Source organism: Rhinolophus ferrumequinum, chromosome X (assembly GCF_004115265.2).
Source record: "Rhinolophus ferrumequinum isolate MPI-CBG mRhiFer1 chromosome X, mRhiFer1_v1.p, whole genome shotgun sequence".
Taxonomy (NCBI): Eukaryota; Metazoa; Chordata; class Mammalia; order Chiroptera; family Rhinolophidae; genus Rhinolophus; species Rhinolophus ferrumequinum.
In genome coordinates, this window is record NC_046284.1 from 84,777,962 (window position 1) to 84,792,947 (window position 14,986).

Below are 14,986 nucleotides of genomic sequence, written 5' to 3' on the forward strand. Positions count from 1 at the left end.
AAAGAATGACTGAAAACTTCCCTAACCTGGCAAAGGAAATAGATATACAAGCCCAGGAAACTCAGAGAGTCCCAAACAAGATGAACCCAAAAAGACCCACACCAAGGCACAACATAATTAAAATGCCAAAGGTTAAAGTCAAAGAGAATCTTCAGCAGGAGAAAAGCAGTTACCTACAAGTGAGCTCCCCATAAGACTTCAGCTGATTTCTCAACAGAAACTTTGTAGGCCAGAAGGAAGTGGAAGGAAATAGTCCAAGTGATGAAAAGCAAGTCCTTACAACCAAGATTACTCTACACAGCACAGCTATTATTTAGAATTAAAGGACAGGTAAAGGGCTTCCCAGATAAGAAAAAGTAAAGGAGTTCATCATCCCCAAACCAGCATTAAAAGGAATGTTAGAGGGACTTCTTTAAGACAAAAAAAAAAAAAAGGATGAAAAATATGAATAATAAAATGGCAATAACTACATATCTATCAACAATTACTTTACATGTAAATGAATTAAATACTCCAATCAAGAGATAGGGTGGCTGAATGGATAAGAAAACAAAACCCTTACATATGCTGCCTACAAGAGACGTACTTCAGATAAAAAAACACACAGAGACTGAAAGTATAGGGATGGGGAAAAGATATTTCTTGAAAATGGAAACAAACAAAAAAAGCTGTGGCAGCAATACTTATACCAGACAAAATAGACTTTAAAACAAAGGCTGTAACAAGTGACAAAGAAGGACCCAGTAATCCCACTTCTGGGTAATTATCCGAACATACTTAAAATGCTACTTTGAAGCAACGTGTTCAGCCATATGTTCATTACAGCATTGTTTACAATGGCCAAGATGTGGAGGCAGCCTGGGTGTCCATCAATGGAGGAATGGATAAAGGGGAGGTGGTACATATATACAATGGAATATTGCTCAGCCAGGAAAGGGAATGGGTTCTTGCCATCTGCGGTGATATGGATGGACCTGGAGGATATTGTGCTGAGTGGAGTATGTCAGACAGATGCAATGTGATTTTTCTTATATGTGAAATCTAAAGAACAAAATAAACAAATGTAACAGAAACAAACTCATAGAAATAGAGAACATTTTGATGGTTACCAGATGGGAGGGGGGGTTAGGGGTAGCGTGTAAAAGGGAAAGGGATTAAGAAGTACAGACTGGTTGTTACACAGTAGTCATGGGGATATAGGGTATAGCATAAGGAATATAGCCAATAATATTGTAAAACTATGTGTGGTGTCAGATGGGTACTAGCTCTATCAGGGTGATAGATGGGAGGTGTTTGGTGGGAGGGGTTTGGGGTACAGGGTGAAAAAGGTGAAGCCATTAAGAAATACAAATTGGTAGTTACAAAATAGTCATGGGGATGTAAAGTAAAGCAGAGGGAATATAGTGAATGATATGGTAATAACTATGTATAGTGCCAGGTGGGTTCTAGACTAGTCAGGGGGTCACTTCTTAAATTATATAAATGCCTATGCACTATGCTGTACACCTGAAATTAATATAAAATAATACTGAATGTCAACTGTAATTCAAAAATTAGAAAAGGGAGGACAAGTTGAAGTGGAATAAGAGGTCCAAATTTCCAGGTATAAAACAAATAAGTCATGGGGATGTAATATACAGCATAGGGAATATAGTCAACAATATTGTGATAGCGTGGTGCAGAGTCAGATGGTTGCTGGACTTATCATGGTGATCACTTCTTTAGGTATATAAATGTTGAATAACTATGGTGTACACCTGAAAGTAATATAACACTGTATGTTAGCTGTATTTTAGTGAAATTTTTTTTAAAAAGAAAAGACAAATATTGAGGTGATAGAGAGTGGGGGGAAGAATGGAGAGGCAGGGCAGAGTGATCAGGAAAGAGAGACAGAAAGAAAAAAGAGGAAGAAGATGGAGACTAATGACCTTATAAGAGAGAGGGGCTCTGGATCTCATGGTCCATGTCACATTGTGCCATCTATCTTCTTTTTCCAGATTCCTGTGCTCTTCAGTAGAAGATTTTGTGGTTGATATTGTAAAGGCCTGGAGACAGATAAAACAGAACAATACAGCAATAGAGTCTGTGATTTTGAAAGTAAGTTTCCATTCCTGTTTTCTACTCTTTGTGTGGCCAGGGCCCCCTTTTTAATAAACGTAAATGTGCCTCTCACTGAGAATTGTAAAAGAAAGGCAGGGAGGAGCAGCTAGTAAGCCTCACTGATGGGGAAAGTCCAACTCATCAAATGTCCATCTTTCACCAAATAAAGAGTGGCACTATGCATGCTTATACATGTACCATGTACCTAACCATATACCAAGCACCTGTCCACACCTAGACACAAGTGTACATCAAGCATGTATACACATGCTTGGAAATATGTACAAATACATGCTAGAAACACACCCACATTCATCTCTGTAACAACAATAGCTAACACATATATAGCATTTACTCTGCCAGGAACTGTTAAGGACTTTTAATGTATTAACTTATTTAATCCTCAAAATCCTAGAATATAGAAGCACACAGAGGTTAGGTAAGTTGCCTGAAATCACAAACTATTAAGTGATGGAGCTAGGAAACAAGCCATAATCACTCAGTACATCCCCAAACATACCCATATACAAAGGCAGACACTAGGCACCCATGCAGAGGCACATCCATATCCGTAGGAGCATGCCCATGAAAACACCAATCCAGAAATGTTTATCTTTTCGCAATTTTGCCATGCTACATACCATGTTACAGGCCAGTCTGACACAACGAAGGCTCAGCAAGATACATTGATTCCCACAGCTGCTCAGAAACAAATTATATCTGTTTGATTCCCTAATACTCTTTGGTTATCACATCTACTCAAGTACTTCTTTTCCAAAACTTTCATCTCCCAACAGGCAGTTTTCTATGCTCAATGTTCCTGGCAAACTACTACCCCTCCCCACCTCTCCCCATACCACCCCACGTCCTTATTCTGTCCTCTCATGCACTGGTCCCTCATAGCAATGCCTTGTCTCCTTCCTCCCCATATAGAGCGATTTAATGTATGACAAGCTCAGTGTCCTGATTGATGCACTGGCTGAGGAAGCAGCAGTTAAGAAAAGTGCTACAGTATGTACAGACAGTGGCAAAGCAGATGGAAAGCCCTTCGTCCCTCAAATAGACCACATAGCCAAGTGCAAGTTGGAGCTGACCACAAAGGCCAAGAATCTCCAGAAATCCTTGAAACTCATCATATTCCAAGTTGAACAAGGTAAGGTCCCAGGGTCGTGGTGATTGAAGTAGTGGAAAGAGAAGGTTCCAGTAGATGGTCTACTGGTCTCCCTCTCTCTGGATTTTCTATTTGACTCCACCACCAAAACCTGATTAGATTCTTCATGCAAATAGCATCCAAAATCAATCCTCAGACTCTGCTGATTTGAAAAGTGTCAGTCCTGATAAGTGGCCCCTTTGGATCCTCCTACCTCCCAGGCATTCAACTCTTGCTACTCATTTATTTTTGCAACTAACATTCATTCTAAACAATTACAGCTGCTTCAAGCTTTGTCAGCTTCCACCATGAGCCATGGAATTCTTTTCCCACCTGTTCCTGTTCCCGTCCAACCACCAAGCCTGTAACTATTTTAGAAAGAAAGCAGTATTCATCTCTGCATGCCTTTCACAGTATTAATCAGGCACAAGGGCCCTGAGAGTGGTTCTGGGAGCTCTGGAATTGATTGCCATTTCCCACAACTCATGACAAGATGCAAGTTTCCAACTGAGTGTGAAAACTCTTTCAACTCCTCCAACTTCTTAATTTAACATTTTTGTTCCCACTTGTTCCCCCACAATGTTTCTTTGAAAAACAGATCAGAAGATGGTGTAAGACCAAGTGTATTCTACCTGATCTATTGGAATTGAGAAGAATTCCATGTAGCAAGGAAGTCCCTTTGACTTTTAGCGATGGCAACTTCTCCTGCCTTGGTACCGTTAGGTAAAACCTCAGCCAAGTTTCCAAGAAAGAAAGGAAATCTCTCTTCTGCACTGTGAAAGAATTAAACAGTTTGTCTCTATTTCTACAGTTAGTTTCCAAGCAGTGGGTATCAGATTTATTTGACATAGCCACAACCCTGTCACAACCAATCCTCAGCCTGCTCCACCAGCTCATAAGTCAGAGTTAGAAGTGCGATTTGTGGCCATGGGACAGAGAAAAGCACCCCTGGTAGGATAGGGATTGAACCTATGCGCTTTGGCACAGGCTTAGAACCTGAGCTACACAGCATATAGGCTGGTAAAAAGGATGAGATTTCTGAAATATTCTGGGCATGGGTGAGACATTTGAGTGAAAGAATGGCATGGTCCTAGAGACTCAAGTTTGGAACAAAAGTCATGTGAATAAATAAATTAACAAAGAGGTGAGAATGGAGGTAGAAGAGCAGAGGGTTTTCCACCTTGCCCCCCCGCCCACACACACACCACTGGCCTCTGTGAGCTTCTACTCATAACCACATTTACTGGGTGACAGTAAAAGTAACCAGTAAAGCAGAGAAAGCTCAGGCATGGATATGAAAAGACATTCAGGGAAACACTGTTAAGAAAGCTGAGACTACAAACAGCACCATGGAGGAGAGGTGATAATCAAATGAGAGTCTCCATTGTCTGCCCACACACTGACTGGTATTAACTAAATAAAAAGGATGCTCAAGAAAAGCCCTCTCTTCCTTCCCTTCCCTTCTTTTCCTTTTCCTTCCATCCCCTCCCTTTTCCTTCCTTTTCCTTCCCTGTTCTCCCCTCCCTTTCCCGTCCCACCACTTTTTCTCTATAGTTCTAGATGAACAAACCCGACAGACAATATCAGTTAAGAATTTTACTTCAACTTTCTTCCTGGAAGATGACTCAGAAGATATTAGCCAGACGACCCCAAGACACCGTAAGGATCTTTCTCTTCTTCTTCTCTTATTCTAGCTTTCATCACTGCCTTCTAGTGCCCAGAGAATAAAGGTGTGCTTTCATATATCTTACTTTAGCCATAATCCTACTCTTCAGTAGATATTCTCCCTTTTCTCCAGAAAACTCACACTATAGGATCCCAGGCCGGTGTCTAGAAGTAATGACCCCATTAGGTCCTTTGAAAAGGCTGGCCTGATGAAACCCAAGATTTGAAGCTGTTTTCACTGCCAGCAAGCAAGCAGCCCAGGATCACTATCCTCTCAGTGGAAGTCCCTGTCCATCCAAGAAGATCCCTTTTTGGAATGAGAACTGTGAATGTTATCTAAGTCATTGAGCTTGACCCTACTCCCACGGAGAAAACAGGATGAGATACAAGTGGGGTGTGGAGGGCTTTCTAGTTTGCATCTGACACCAAGGTAATGTCTTTTGTGTCTAGGTTCTCGTCGTGGCACTTTGTCTTCTATACCTTCTCTCAAAAACGAAGACCTTGATAACCTAAATTTGGAACACCTACATTTTAAACCTGAAACTATGTAAGTTGTTAGCCCTATCACTTTATTTATGGCTTCTTCCTTTCTCTTGTTAAGAGCACAGTATAGGCGATCCAACATGGCGGAGTAGATAAACACTGCCTGTTTCCTTCAGTGAACACATTAAAATTACAACTAAATTATAGAACAGTCAACCTGGAGAACCATCTGAGGTCTGGTTGAACAAAAGTTTTATAACTAAGGATAAAAAGGAGAAGCCACATCGAGACTGGTAGAAGGACAAAGACATGGAATGGGCTGATCCCAAATCTCCATGTGGCAGATGAAAATTGGGAGGGATACCTTAGCCACAGAGGTTCCCCCGGAGGAGTGAAGGACACCAGCCCCACTTCAGGCTCCCCAGCCCACAGTACTGGTGCCAGGAAGAGGAGCCCCCACAACATCTGGCTGTGAAAAACAGTGGGGTTTCCAACCATATGGGTGGGACAGGAGGCAGTGGGACACCCAGACATCCTCTTAAAGGGCCCACGCACAGACTCACTTGCTGGCAGGCACTCACCTCAGGTTCCAGTTGGGGTGTCACCAGGGTAATGCAGACTCTGGTTTCGTGGTAGTGCTGAGCCCAGAGCTCCTCAGCAAAAGTCTCCGAGCACACTGAGGCAGTTGTCACCTGCCTGGGGGCTGTGGACTCCTATAATTTTCCAAGAAAGAGTGCAAGGTGTGTGGGCTGGCTACTTACGAAGAAAGTGCCTCCCCCATGCCGGAGCCCAAGGTGAGTGCCTGTGAGCAAGGGAGTCTGTGCATGGGCCCTTTAAGAGGATGTCTGGGGGTCAGTGACTCGTGGGGCATCAGAGGCATACTGGGAGCAGACTGAGGTGTGTGGTTTTGAGGCCAGGGCTGGAGGACAGTCCCATTTTCCCTGTGTGCGGTCTTCCTGCTGCGCAGCCAGCAGGCGGCTGCAATCTTTAATGTATTGAGCCTTCCCCCTATGCTTAAGAACAAATGTGAATTTGATTGGTCTGGTGAAATCCAGGGCTCCACCCTGCTGACTCACTGGGATCTTGCCCCACCTAACTCCTCCAATGCCAGAGGCACTTTCTCCGCAAGCAGCCAGCCCACCCACATTGCACTCTTTCTTGGAAAATTATAGGAATCCACAGGCCCCAGGCAGGCGACAACTGCCTCAGTATGTTCGGAGACTTTTGCTGAGTAGCTCCAGGCTCAGCACTAGCACCAAACTAGAGTCTACATTACCCTAGTGACCACAACAACACTTCCCACTGTAGTGACTCCCTGAGACCCTGCCTCATACAACTAGCATACCGCATAGGGCTTTAGCAGGAGCAGTAGCTGAACTTTAAGGGAGCTGGCAGGTGGCAGCAGGCCTCAGGGTGTCCTGGCTTTTTGCAGAGCTACTTCAGGCCTGGTACTGGTGGCAGCTGTCCTCAGTTCAAAGTGTGGCCTCTCCCACGTGACTCCAGGTTTAGCACAGGCAGCGAAAAACTGCACATCACTTTGTAGCTGCTACCAGGTAGTTCCTGGCTGGCCCCATGCAGTGGGTGACCAGGGCCTGCACCAGAGCCCTCCCAAGAGGCCCCAGAATCAACATACCTGGAGATTGGCTTCAGACCACAGCAGAGCACCACCCAATTAGCCCCACAAGCATCACACACAAAGGGTGGTCTCAACAGGCACCAGAGCCTGCTGGAGTGAATCCCACTCAATGGGGTATGCCCCCGACATAGCCGCCCATAAGCTGTGGATGTGGCCAAACCCCACAGCCAGTCAGCCTGCGGGTCAATCCCACCCACTCATGTGCCAGTAGCAATCAAGGCTCAACTATAACAGGAGGGCACACACAAGCCACACAAGGGACATTCCTGAAGCACCAGAAGCAGGTGACCAGGGAGACTGTGCCAAGGCCAACAGGGCACCTACTACATAAGGCCACCTGGCCAAGACAGGGAGACATAACAGATCTACCTCATACATAGAAACACATAAAGGCAGCAACAATGAGGAAACAAAGAAATACTTCCCAAATATAAGAACAGGAAAATAACTAAATGAAATGGAGAAATATTTTCTGGGAAATATTTTTCCCAGAAGAAATAACTAAATGAAATGGAGACAAGCAACCTACCAGAGATAAAGTTCCAAACAATGGTTATAAGGATACTCAAGGAACTTAGTGAGAACTTCAACAAAGAGCTAGCAAACATAACAAAGGACTAGAAACCATAAAAAAGAACCAGTCAGAAGTGAAAACAGAAAAAGTCAAGAACCATATGATTTCACTGATATGTGGTATATAAAACTGAAAACAACAAAAGAACAAGACAAACAAATTATGAAACAAAAACTCATAGACACAGACAATAGTTTAGTGGTTACCAGTGGGTAAGTGGGGAGGGGGTGGTAGATGAGGGTAAAGGGGATCAAATATATGGTGATGGAAGGAGAACTGACTCTGGGTGGTGAACACACAATGGGATTTATAGATGATGTATTACAGAATTGTACACCTGAAATCTATGTAACTTTACTAACAATTGTCACCCCAATAAACTTTAATTAAAAAAGAAGTGAAGAATACAATAGCTGAAATGAAGAATGCACTAGAAGGAATCACCAGCAGATTAGATGAAGCAGAGGATCAAATCAGGGATTTGAAAGTCAAGGTAGTATGAAACACCCAACTGGAACAGCAAAAGGAAAAAAGAATCCCAAAAAATGAAGGAAGTTTAAGAGACCTCTGGACAACATCAAGCGTAACAACATTTGCATTATAGGGGTACCAGAAGGAGAAGAGAGAGAGCAAGGGATTGAGAAACTATTTGAAGAAATAATGACTGAAATCTTTCCTAACCTGGCAAAGAAAATAGACACACAAATCTAGGAAGCACAGAGAGTCCCAAATAAAATGAACCCAAACAGGCCCACACCAAGATACATTATAATTAAAGTTGCAAAGGTTAAAGACAAAGAGAATCCTAAGAGCAGCAAGAGAGAGGCAACTAGTATCTTATAAGGGAGTTTACATAAAATTGTCAGCTGATTTCTCAACAGAAACTTTGCAGGCCAGAAGGGATTGGCACAAAATATTCAACGTGATGAAAAGCCAGGATCTACAACCAAGGGTACTCTACCCAGCAAGGCTGTCATTTAAAATCAAAGGACAATTTAAGCGCTTCCAAGACAAGAAAAACCTAAAGGAGTTCATCACCATTAAACCAGTATTACAAGGCATGTTAGAGGGACTTCTTTAAGACGGGGTGGGGGGCGGAGGGGAGATCAAAATTATGAATAATAAAATGCCAATAACTACATATCTATCAACAATTACTTTCAATGTAAGTGAATTAAATGCTCCAATCAAAAGACATAGGAGGGCTGAATGGATAAGAAAACAAAACCCTTACATACTCGTATACTGCCTACAGGAGAATGACTTCAGATTGTAGCACACACACACAGATGGAAAATAAAGAGATGGAAAAAGATATTTCATGAAAATGGAAACAAACAAAAAAGCTGGGGCAGCCAGCCATACTTAAACCAGACAAAATAGACTTTAAAACAAAGGCTATAACAAGAGACAAAGAAGGACCCAGTAATCCCACTTCTGGGTATTTATCCAAAGAAGCAGTTTTGGGTTTCTTTCTTTTTTTTTTTTTAATTAAAGTTTATTGGAGTGACAATGGTTAATAAATTTACATAGGTTTCAGGTGTACAATTGGGACATGTGCATCCATATATTCATTGCAGCATTGTTTACAATGGCCAAGATGTCTGGGTGTCTGTCGATGGATAAAGAGGAAGTGGTACATATATACAATAGAATATTGCTTGGTCATGGAGGAGAATGGGGTCTTGCCATCTGCGGCGACATGGATGGACCTGGAGGGTATTATGCTGAGTGGAGGATGTCAGACAGAGAAAGACAGATCCGATGTGATTTCTCTTATATGTGGAATCTAAGAACAAAATAAACACACAAAACAGAAACAAACACATAGATAGAGAAAACATTTTGATGGTTACCAGATGGGAGGGGGGTTGGGAATGTGGGTGAAAAAAGTGGAAGGGATTAAGACACAGAAATTGGTTGTTACAAAATAGTCATGGGGATGTAGGGTATAACATATGGAATGTAGTCAATAATATTGTAATAACTAGGTATGGTGTCAGATGGGGACTAGATTTGTTGGGGTGATAGATGGGGGATGGGGGGCAGAGTGAAAAAGGGGAAGGGATTAAGAAGTACAAATTGGTAATTACAAAATAGTCATGGGCGTGTAAATAAAGTACAGGTTATATAGTCAATGATATGGTAATAACTATGTATAGTGCCAGGTGGGTACTAGACTACTCAGGGGGACCACTTCTTAAATTATATAAATGTCTAACCACTATGCTGTACCCCTGAAATTAATATAAAATATTGAATGTCAACTGTAATTGAAAAATTAAAAAGTGACGGGGAGAAAGGTGAAGGGCAATAAGTGGTTCAAACTTCTAGGTATAAAGCAAGTAAGTCATGGGGATGTCATGTACAGCATGGGGGATGTAGTCAGTAATATTGTGATAGCGTAATACAGTGTCACATGGTTGCTGGACTTATGGTGATCACTTCTTTAAGTATATAAATGTTGAACAACTATGGCATATGCCTGAAACTCATCTAATATTGTATGTTAGCTATATTTTTAATAAAAGTCTTTTTAAAAAGAGTATAGTGTAAGCATACCTAGAGTCAAATCCTGACTCTACTTACTGGTTAGTTCTGTGATCTTATGCAACTAACTTAACCAATTAGAGCCTCAGTTTCCTCACATGTAAAATGGAGCTCATGTCAGAACCTGCCACATAGGTTTGTTATATGTGCAAAGTAGTTGCATTGAGCAGTGCTTGGCACCCATAGTTAAGTGCTATATGTGTGTTAATAGTTTATTATTATTATTATTATTATTATTATAAACAATAAATGTTAGCTGTTGCTATTTTCAAAGGACTGTTTTTCCACTGTTGCCCTTAACAGTAAATGATGGGAGGTACTAAAAAGTAAATGGGCGTTTAGGGGACTAGATAGGAAATCTAAAGATATCTGTCTCACTAGCCCTACCTGTTTAGAATATTCCTAACATCCAAGTTTCACCCCATTCACTCATTTTGAGTTCCATTAAGATCAGTTGAACATCAGTTAGAGAAACTCCAGTTTCTGGACTGTGATTGAGGGAGGCAAATCGCATGGGAGAGATGTAGGGTCAGTTAAGTCATGAACTTTAAACAATTAGCTATAATTGAGTGACTACATTGTACTCATTTTTAGTTATCCAAAAGAAGGACATAGCTAGCAATTATTGAAGTTTTCTGCAGCTTCCCATTATTTCTATCTACAGCCCCCACTCCCTTCCACTTCACCATTGGCTTAAGTTCATGCCTGAGGTCTCATGGACCTACTTAATGAGTTTTTTTTCTTATCTTGTGACCCCATGGTATCTTTTTTAAAAATTAGTTTCAGGTGTACAAAGCAATGTAATAGTTAGACATTTACACCCTTCACAAAGTGATAACCGCCCTCCCCCAGTCTACTACCCCTCTGACATCGTGCATAGCTGTTACAATACCATTGAGTATATTCCCTATGCTGTACTCCACATCCTGTGAACACACACACACACACACACACACAAACACACACACACACACTCACAGAGGGTGCTAAAAAATGTATACACATTTTAAGAAAGGAAAACCTGTATTAAAATTACACTGATGGTATGTTTTTGGGCACCCTGGTGTGTGTGTGTGTGTGTGTGTGTGTATTTAATTATAATTGACATTCAATATTATTCTACTTCAGCTTTGGTCAGGCATCTACACAGCCTAGGAAGTGGATCAAGGTTCTGCTGGCAAATATTTAACAACCAGATCTCTGGGGGAAAAATGCCCTGATTTATTGCCTGGTATAAACCCTCCCAGCATAGCCTATTTCAAGCTACGGATATAATGCTGTTGAATGCAGAGTTGGGAAGTGATAGGTATAAGCAGCTGACATGGGCTGGTACGAACTGCCTCCAGCACACCACTGGTTTTGATTTCAACACTCAAAATGGATGCAGAAGAATAAGCAAACAGCATGTGTTTGTAATCTCAACAGAGTGTGTGTGTGTGTGTGTGTGTGTGTGTGTATCTTCTTTTGTCAGTCTTTTCTCCCAAATGTTTGGTCACTTTGCTGTTTGATACAAAAGTGCTATAAAGCAGTTCAGCTATCTCTGAAAACAGTAGAGCAGACTTTACTCTCATTTTTATTTGAGGTGCTCAAAAGTTCTTTATAGGAATAAATGAATGACTCTATTTCCCTTTATTATATATGGAAAAAAATATTGGCCACTCGTATTTGAAAGCCTCCAAAGATGACTTCTTTATTATGAATCCCAGTCCCACTGAATCCTCCCAACTAGCTGGGTGCCCTCTCTTACAGCTCCCAAAGCTACTTGTTAACACAATAGTACATCTACCCATGCCTCTCAAGAACGTTAAGCCTTGTGCCCAACATAGAGGAGGCCTTCCCTCAGTGGTTGTTGATCATGCATATGAAGTCTGCAGCCCAATGATAACGGCACTTCTTTCCTGCACCAATGTCTGTCCTCTTCCCTTTGGCTAATTTTAGACGCTTCAAAGAAAGGTGCGTCATGAACAACTATTTTGGAATTGGACTGGATGCTAAAATTTCTCTGGAGTTCAACGCCAGAAGAGATGAACACCCAGGACAATATAAGTAAGTAAAAGAAGCTCCCCTCCCCACATTCAGACACACAGTCACAATACACACGTGTATTCCTACATCCCCTACCTCTCAAGCAAGCAACAGAAAGAAAGAGGTCCTTTGGAAGTCATCCCAAGGTTAGGCTAGTGGAACGGCTTGCCCCAAATGTTGACCTGGTCTGTGATACTCTGCACCAGCATCCTGAACTTGGGCTGCCTTCATAGTCTAGACCAGTGGGTTGCTGTATAAACACAGCTAACTGTGTTCCTATTACTGAAAACAGATTACATTGACTCAATTCAGCAAATTGCTTACCTTTGTTCTGTCTGTGAGAGCTTGACCAGGTCCTAGTAGTGGCTTCAGGTCTGTTTTTGCTTGGCAAGGGTGCAAAGTATCACCTGACTAGTTCTTGGTGTTTCTAACCTGGTTCTCTTGGACCCACTGATTTTTTTACCCCCTCCAGTGTTAACCTGCTTGGCACCTTTGGGTAATTTTGTACTACAGACAAACCCTAAGGCAGCCTCAGGGTTCTTGTGGTAAACTGAAACCACAAGTAAAAAGAAGCATGCCCCCTCCCACCACTACCACCCCTGCCACCTGCCACCAGCCACCAGAATCTCTTTCCCAGAGCAGGCCTTGGCTGAGGAACAAGTACTTTATCCAATAGGATTGCAAATATTGTTTCCCCGTTGCTTATCTTTTTTTTATTGTTGCTTGTCTTCATTTTCTTAATGCTATCTTTTTAAATACAGAAGTTTTAAATTTTGATGAGATCCAATATTTTCTTTTATGGACGATGCTTTTTTATGCTATATCTAAGAAATCTTTGCCTAACCCAAGGTCTTAAAATTTTGCTCCTAAGTTTTCTTTTAAATTTTTTCTTGTTTTAGCTCTTACATCTAAGTCTATAATCTGTTCTGAGTTAATATTTTTTGTGTGGTGTGAGGTAAGGGTGTAAGTTCATCTTTTTGCACATGGATATCCAATTATGACAGCATCATTTTTTTTTAAGATTTTATTGGGGAAAGAGAACAGGACTTTATTGGGGAACAGTTTGTACTTCCAGGACTTTTCCAAGTCAAGTTGTTGTCCTTTCAATCTTAGTTGTGGAGGGTGCCTTCAAGTTGTTGTCCTTTCAGTCTTAGCTATGGAGGGCGCAGCTCAGCTCCAGGTCCAGTTGCCGTTGCTAATTGCAGGGGACGTAGCCCACCATCCCCTGCAGGAGTCGAACCAGCAACCTTGTGGTTGAGAGCCCACACTCTCACCAACTGAGCCATCAGGGAGCTCAGCAGCAGCTCAGCTCAAGGTGCTGTGTTCAATCTTAGTTGCAGGGGGCGCTGCCCAGCATCCCTTGCGGGAGTCGAGGAATTGAACTGGCAACCTTGTGGTTGAGAGCCCACTGGCCCATGTGGGAATCGAACCGGCAGCCTTCGGAGTTAGGAGCACAGAGCTCCAACTGCCTGAATCACCGGGCCGGACCCACGACAGCATCATTTTTAAAAGCTATTCTTTCCCCCAATGAATGGTGTTGGCACAATTGTCAACAATCTAATGACCACAAATATATGGGTTTTTTCCCCAGATTCTCACTTCTGTTCTATTGAAAGGTGTCTATCCTATTCAACTACTACATGGTCTTGATGAGTGTAGTTTTATAGTTAATTTTGAAATTAAGAGGTGAAAGTCCTCCAACTTTGTTCTTTTTCAGAACAGTCTTGGTTGTCCTAGGTATTTTGCATATCCATATAACTAAACTCCTATTTTTATAGATAAGGAAACTAAAGTGCCCAAAGAACTTACACAACAAACAGAGTCTAAATAATTTTGTGCTAGCTTCTACATTAAAAAACTCATGCCCTGTGGTGGCTCTACTTTAAAAGCTCATAGTAAACTCTAGCCAGCCTTTCTAGTGACTGTAAGCCCCCGCCTGCTTTTATCAGAGATCCTACAGTCACCAGGACCCTGTCCTTTCCACTTTTACCCCAAGTCTCCTGATATCCTTGCCTTTCCCATATTCTCTCCACTGGCTCCTCCTCTACAATCTACCTAATAAACTTAGCTCTGTTCTGTAGCACTTAATTAAGTGTTTGATATACAGGTCTTAGAAAATCCCTCCACTTCTCCACTTTGCCAGAAATATTAATGTTCAAAGAAATTGCATGCTAAGAGTCATATGTTTCAAATGAAATTGATTCCAAGCTGCTGAAATCTTGAGCTCCTAGAGTGGCACTTGCCAGATAGTTAGTGTCTACCAGCCAGCTATGCTCACAGCTTTTTATGAGCATCACTTTCTCAATATTACCTGCGTCTTCCAAGTCTGAACCAAATCAGCAGCAAGGAAAACAGGCAAATTTGCCTATCAATGGGATGCTGAGGCTTTGAGGGGGCCCAGGAACCAATTTGAGCAGGTGCTTGCACCATCCTAGAATCCTCTCTTGTGTCCAGTTTCCATCCAGTATGACTCCTCTCTATATAAAGACACTTGAGAAATAAAATGGTGTCCCTCTTGCTTTTTCTCACCCATTTATCTTTATATTATTCACCCTATAGCTACCTTTCTCTACCTTTATCTTCCTGTAGTAGCCGCCTTAAGAACAAGATGTGGTATGGCCTTTTGGGAAGCAAGGAACTTTTGCAGCGCTCTTACAGGAAACTGGAAGAACGAGTGCACCTGGAGGTTAGTGGAAAAGAGGGTAATCCTGGGCAGAGACAAAGGAAATCTCATGACCTTAGGAATCAACTCTCCCCCATATCTTTGGTTTTCCCCAAACTTTAACTCTGATTTTCACTGACA

At 41.9% G+C, this 14,986-nt stretch overlaps 1 protein-coding gene across 1 annotated transcript in view; it reads left to right on the forward strand.

Moving 5' to 3' along the window:
* DGKK (diacylglycerol kinase kappa) overlaps window positions 1-14,986 on the forward strand; it is a 141,324-nt gene that overhangs the window by 114,314 nt on the left and 12,024 nt on the right. Inside the window, exons 14-19 of the mRNA XM_033095507.1 lie at window positions 1,998-2,097; window positions 3,034-3,253; window positions 4,805-4,909; window positions 5,366-5,462; window positions 12,097-12,204; window positions 14,773-14,869. Coding sequence (XP_032951398.1) covers window positions 1,998-2,097; window positions 3,034-3,253; window positions 4,805-4,909; window positions 5,366-5,462; window positions 12,097-12,204; window positions 14,773-14,869 — 727 coding nt within the window. The remainder of the gene's footprint in view (window positions 1-1,997; window positions 2,098-3,033; window positions 3,254-4,804; window positions 4,910-5,365; window positions 5,463-12,096; window positions 12,205-14,772; window positions 14,870-14,986) is intronic.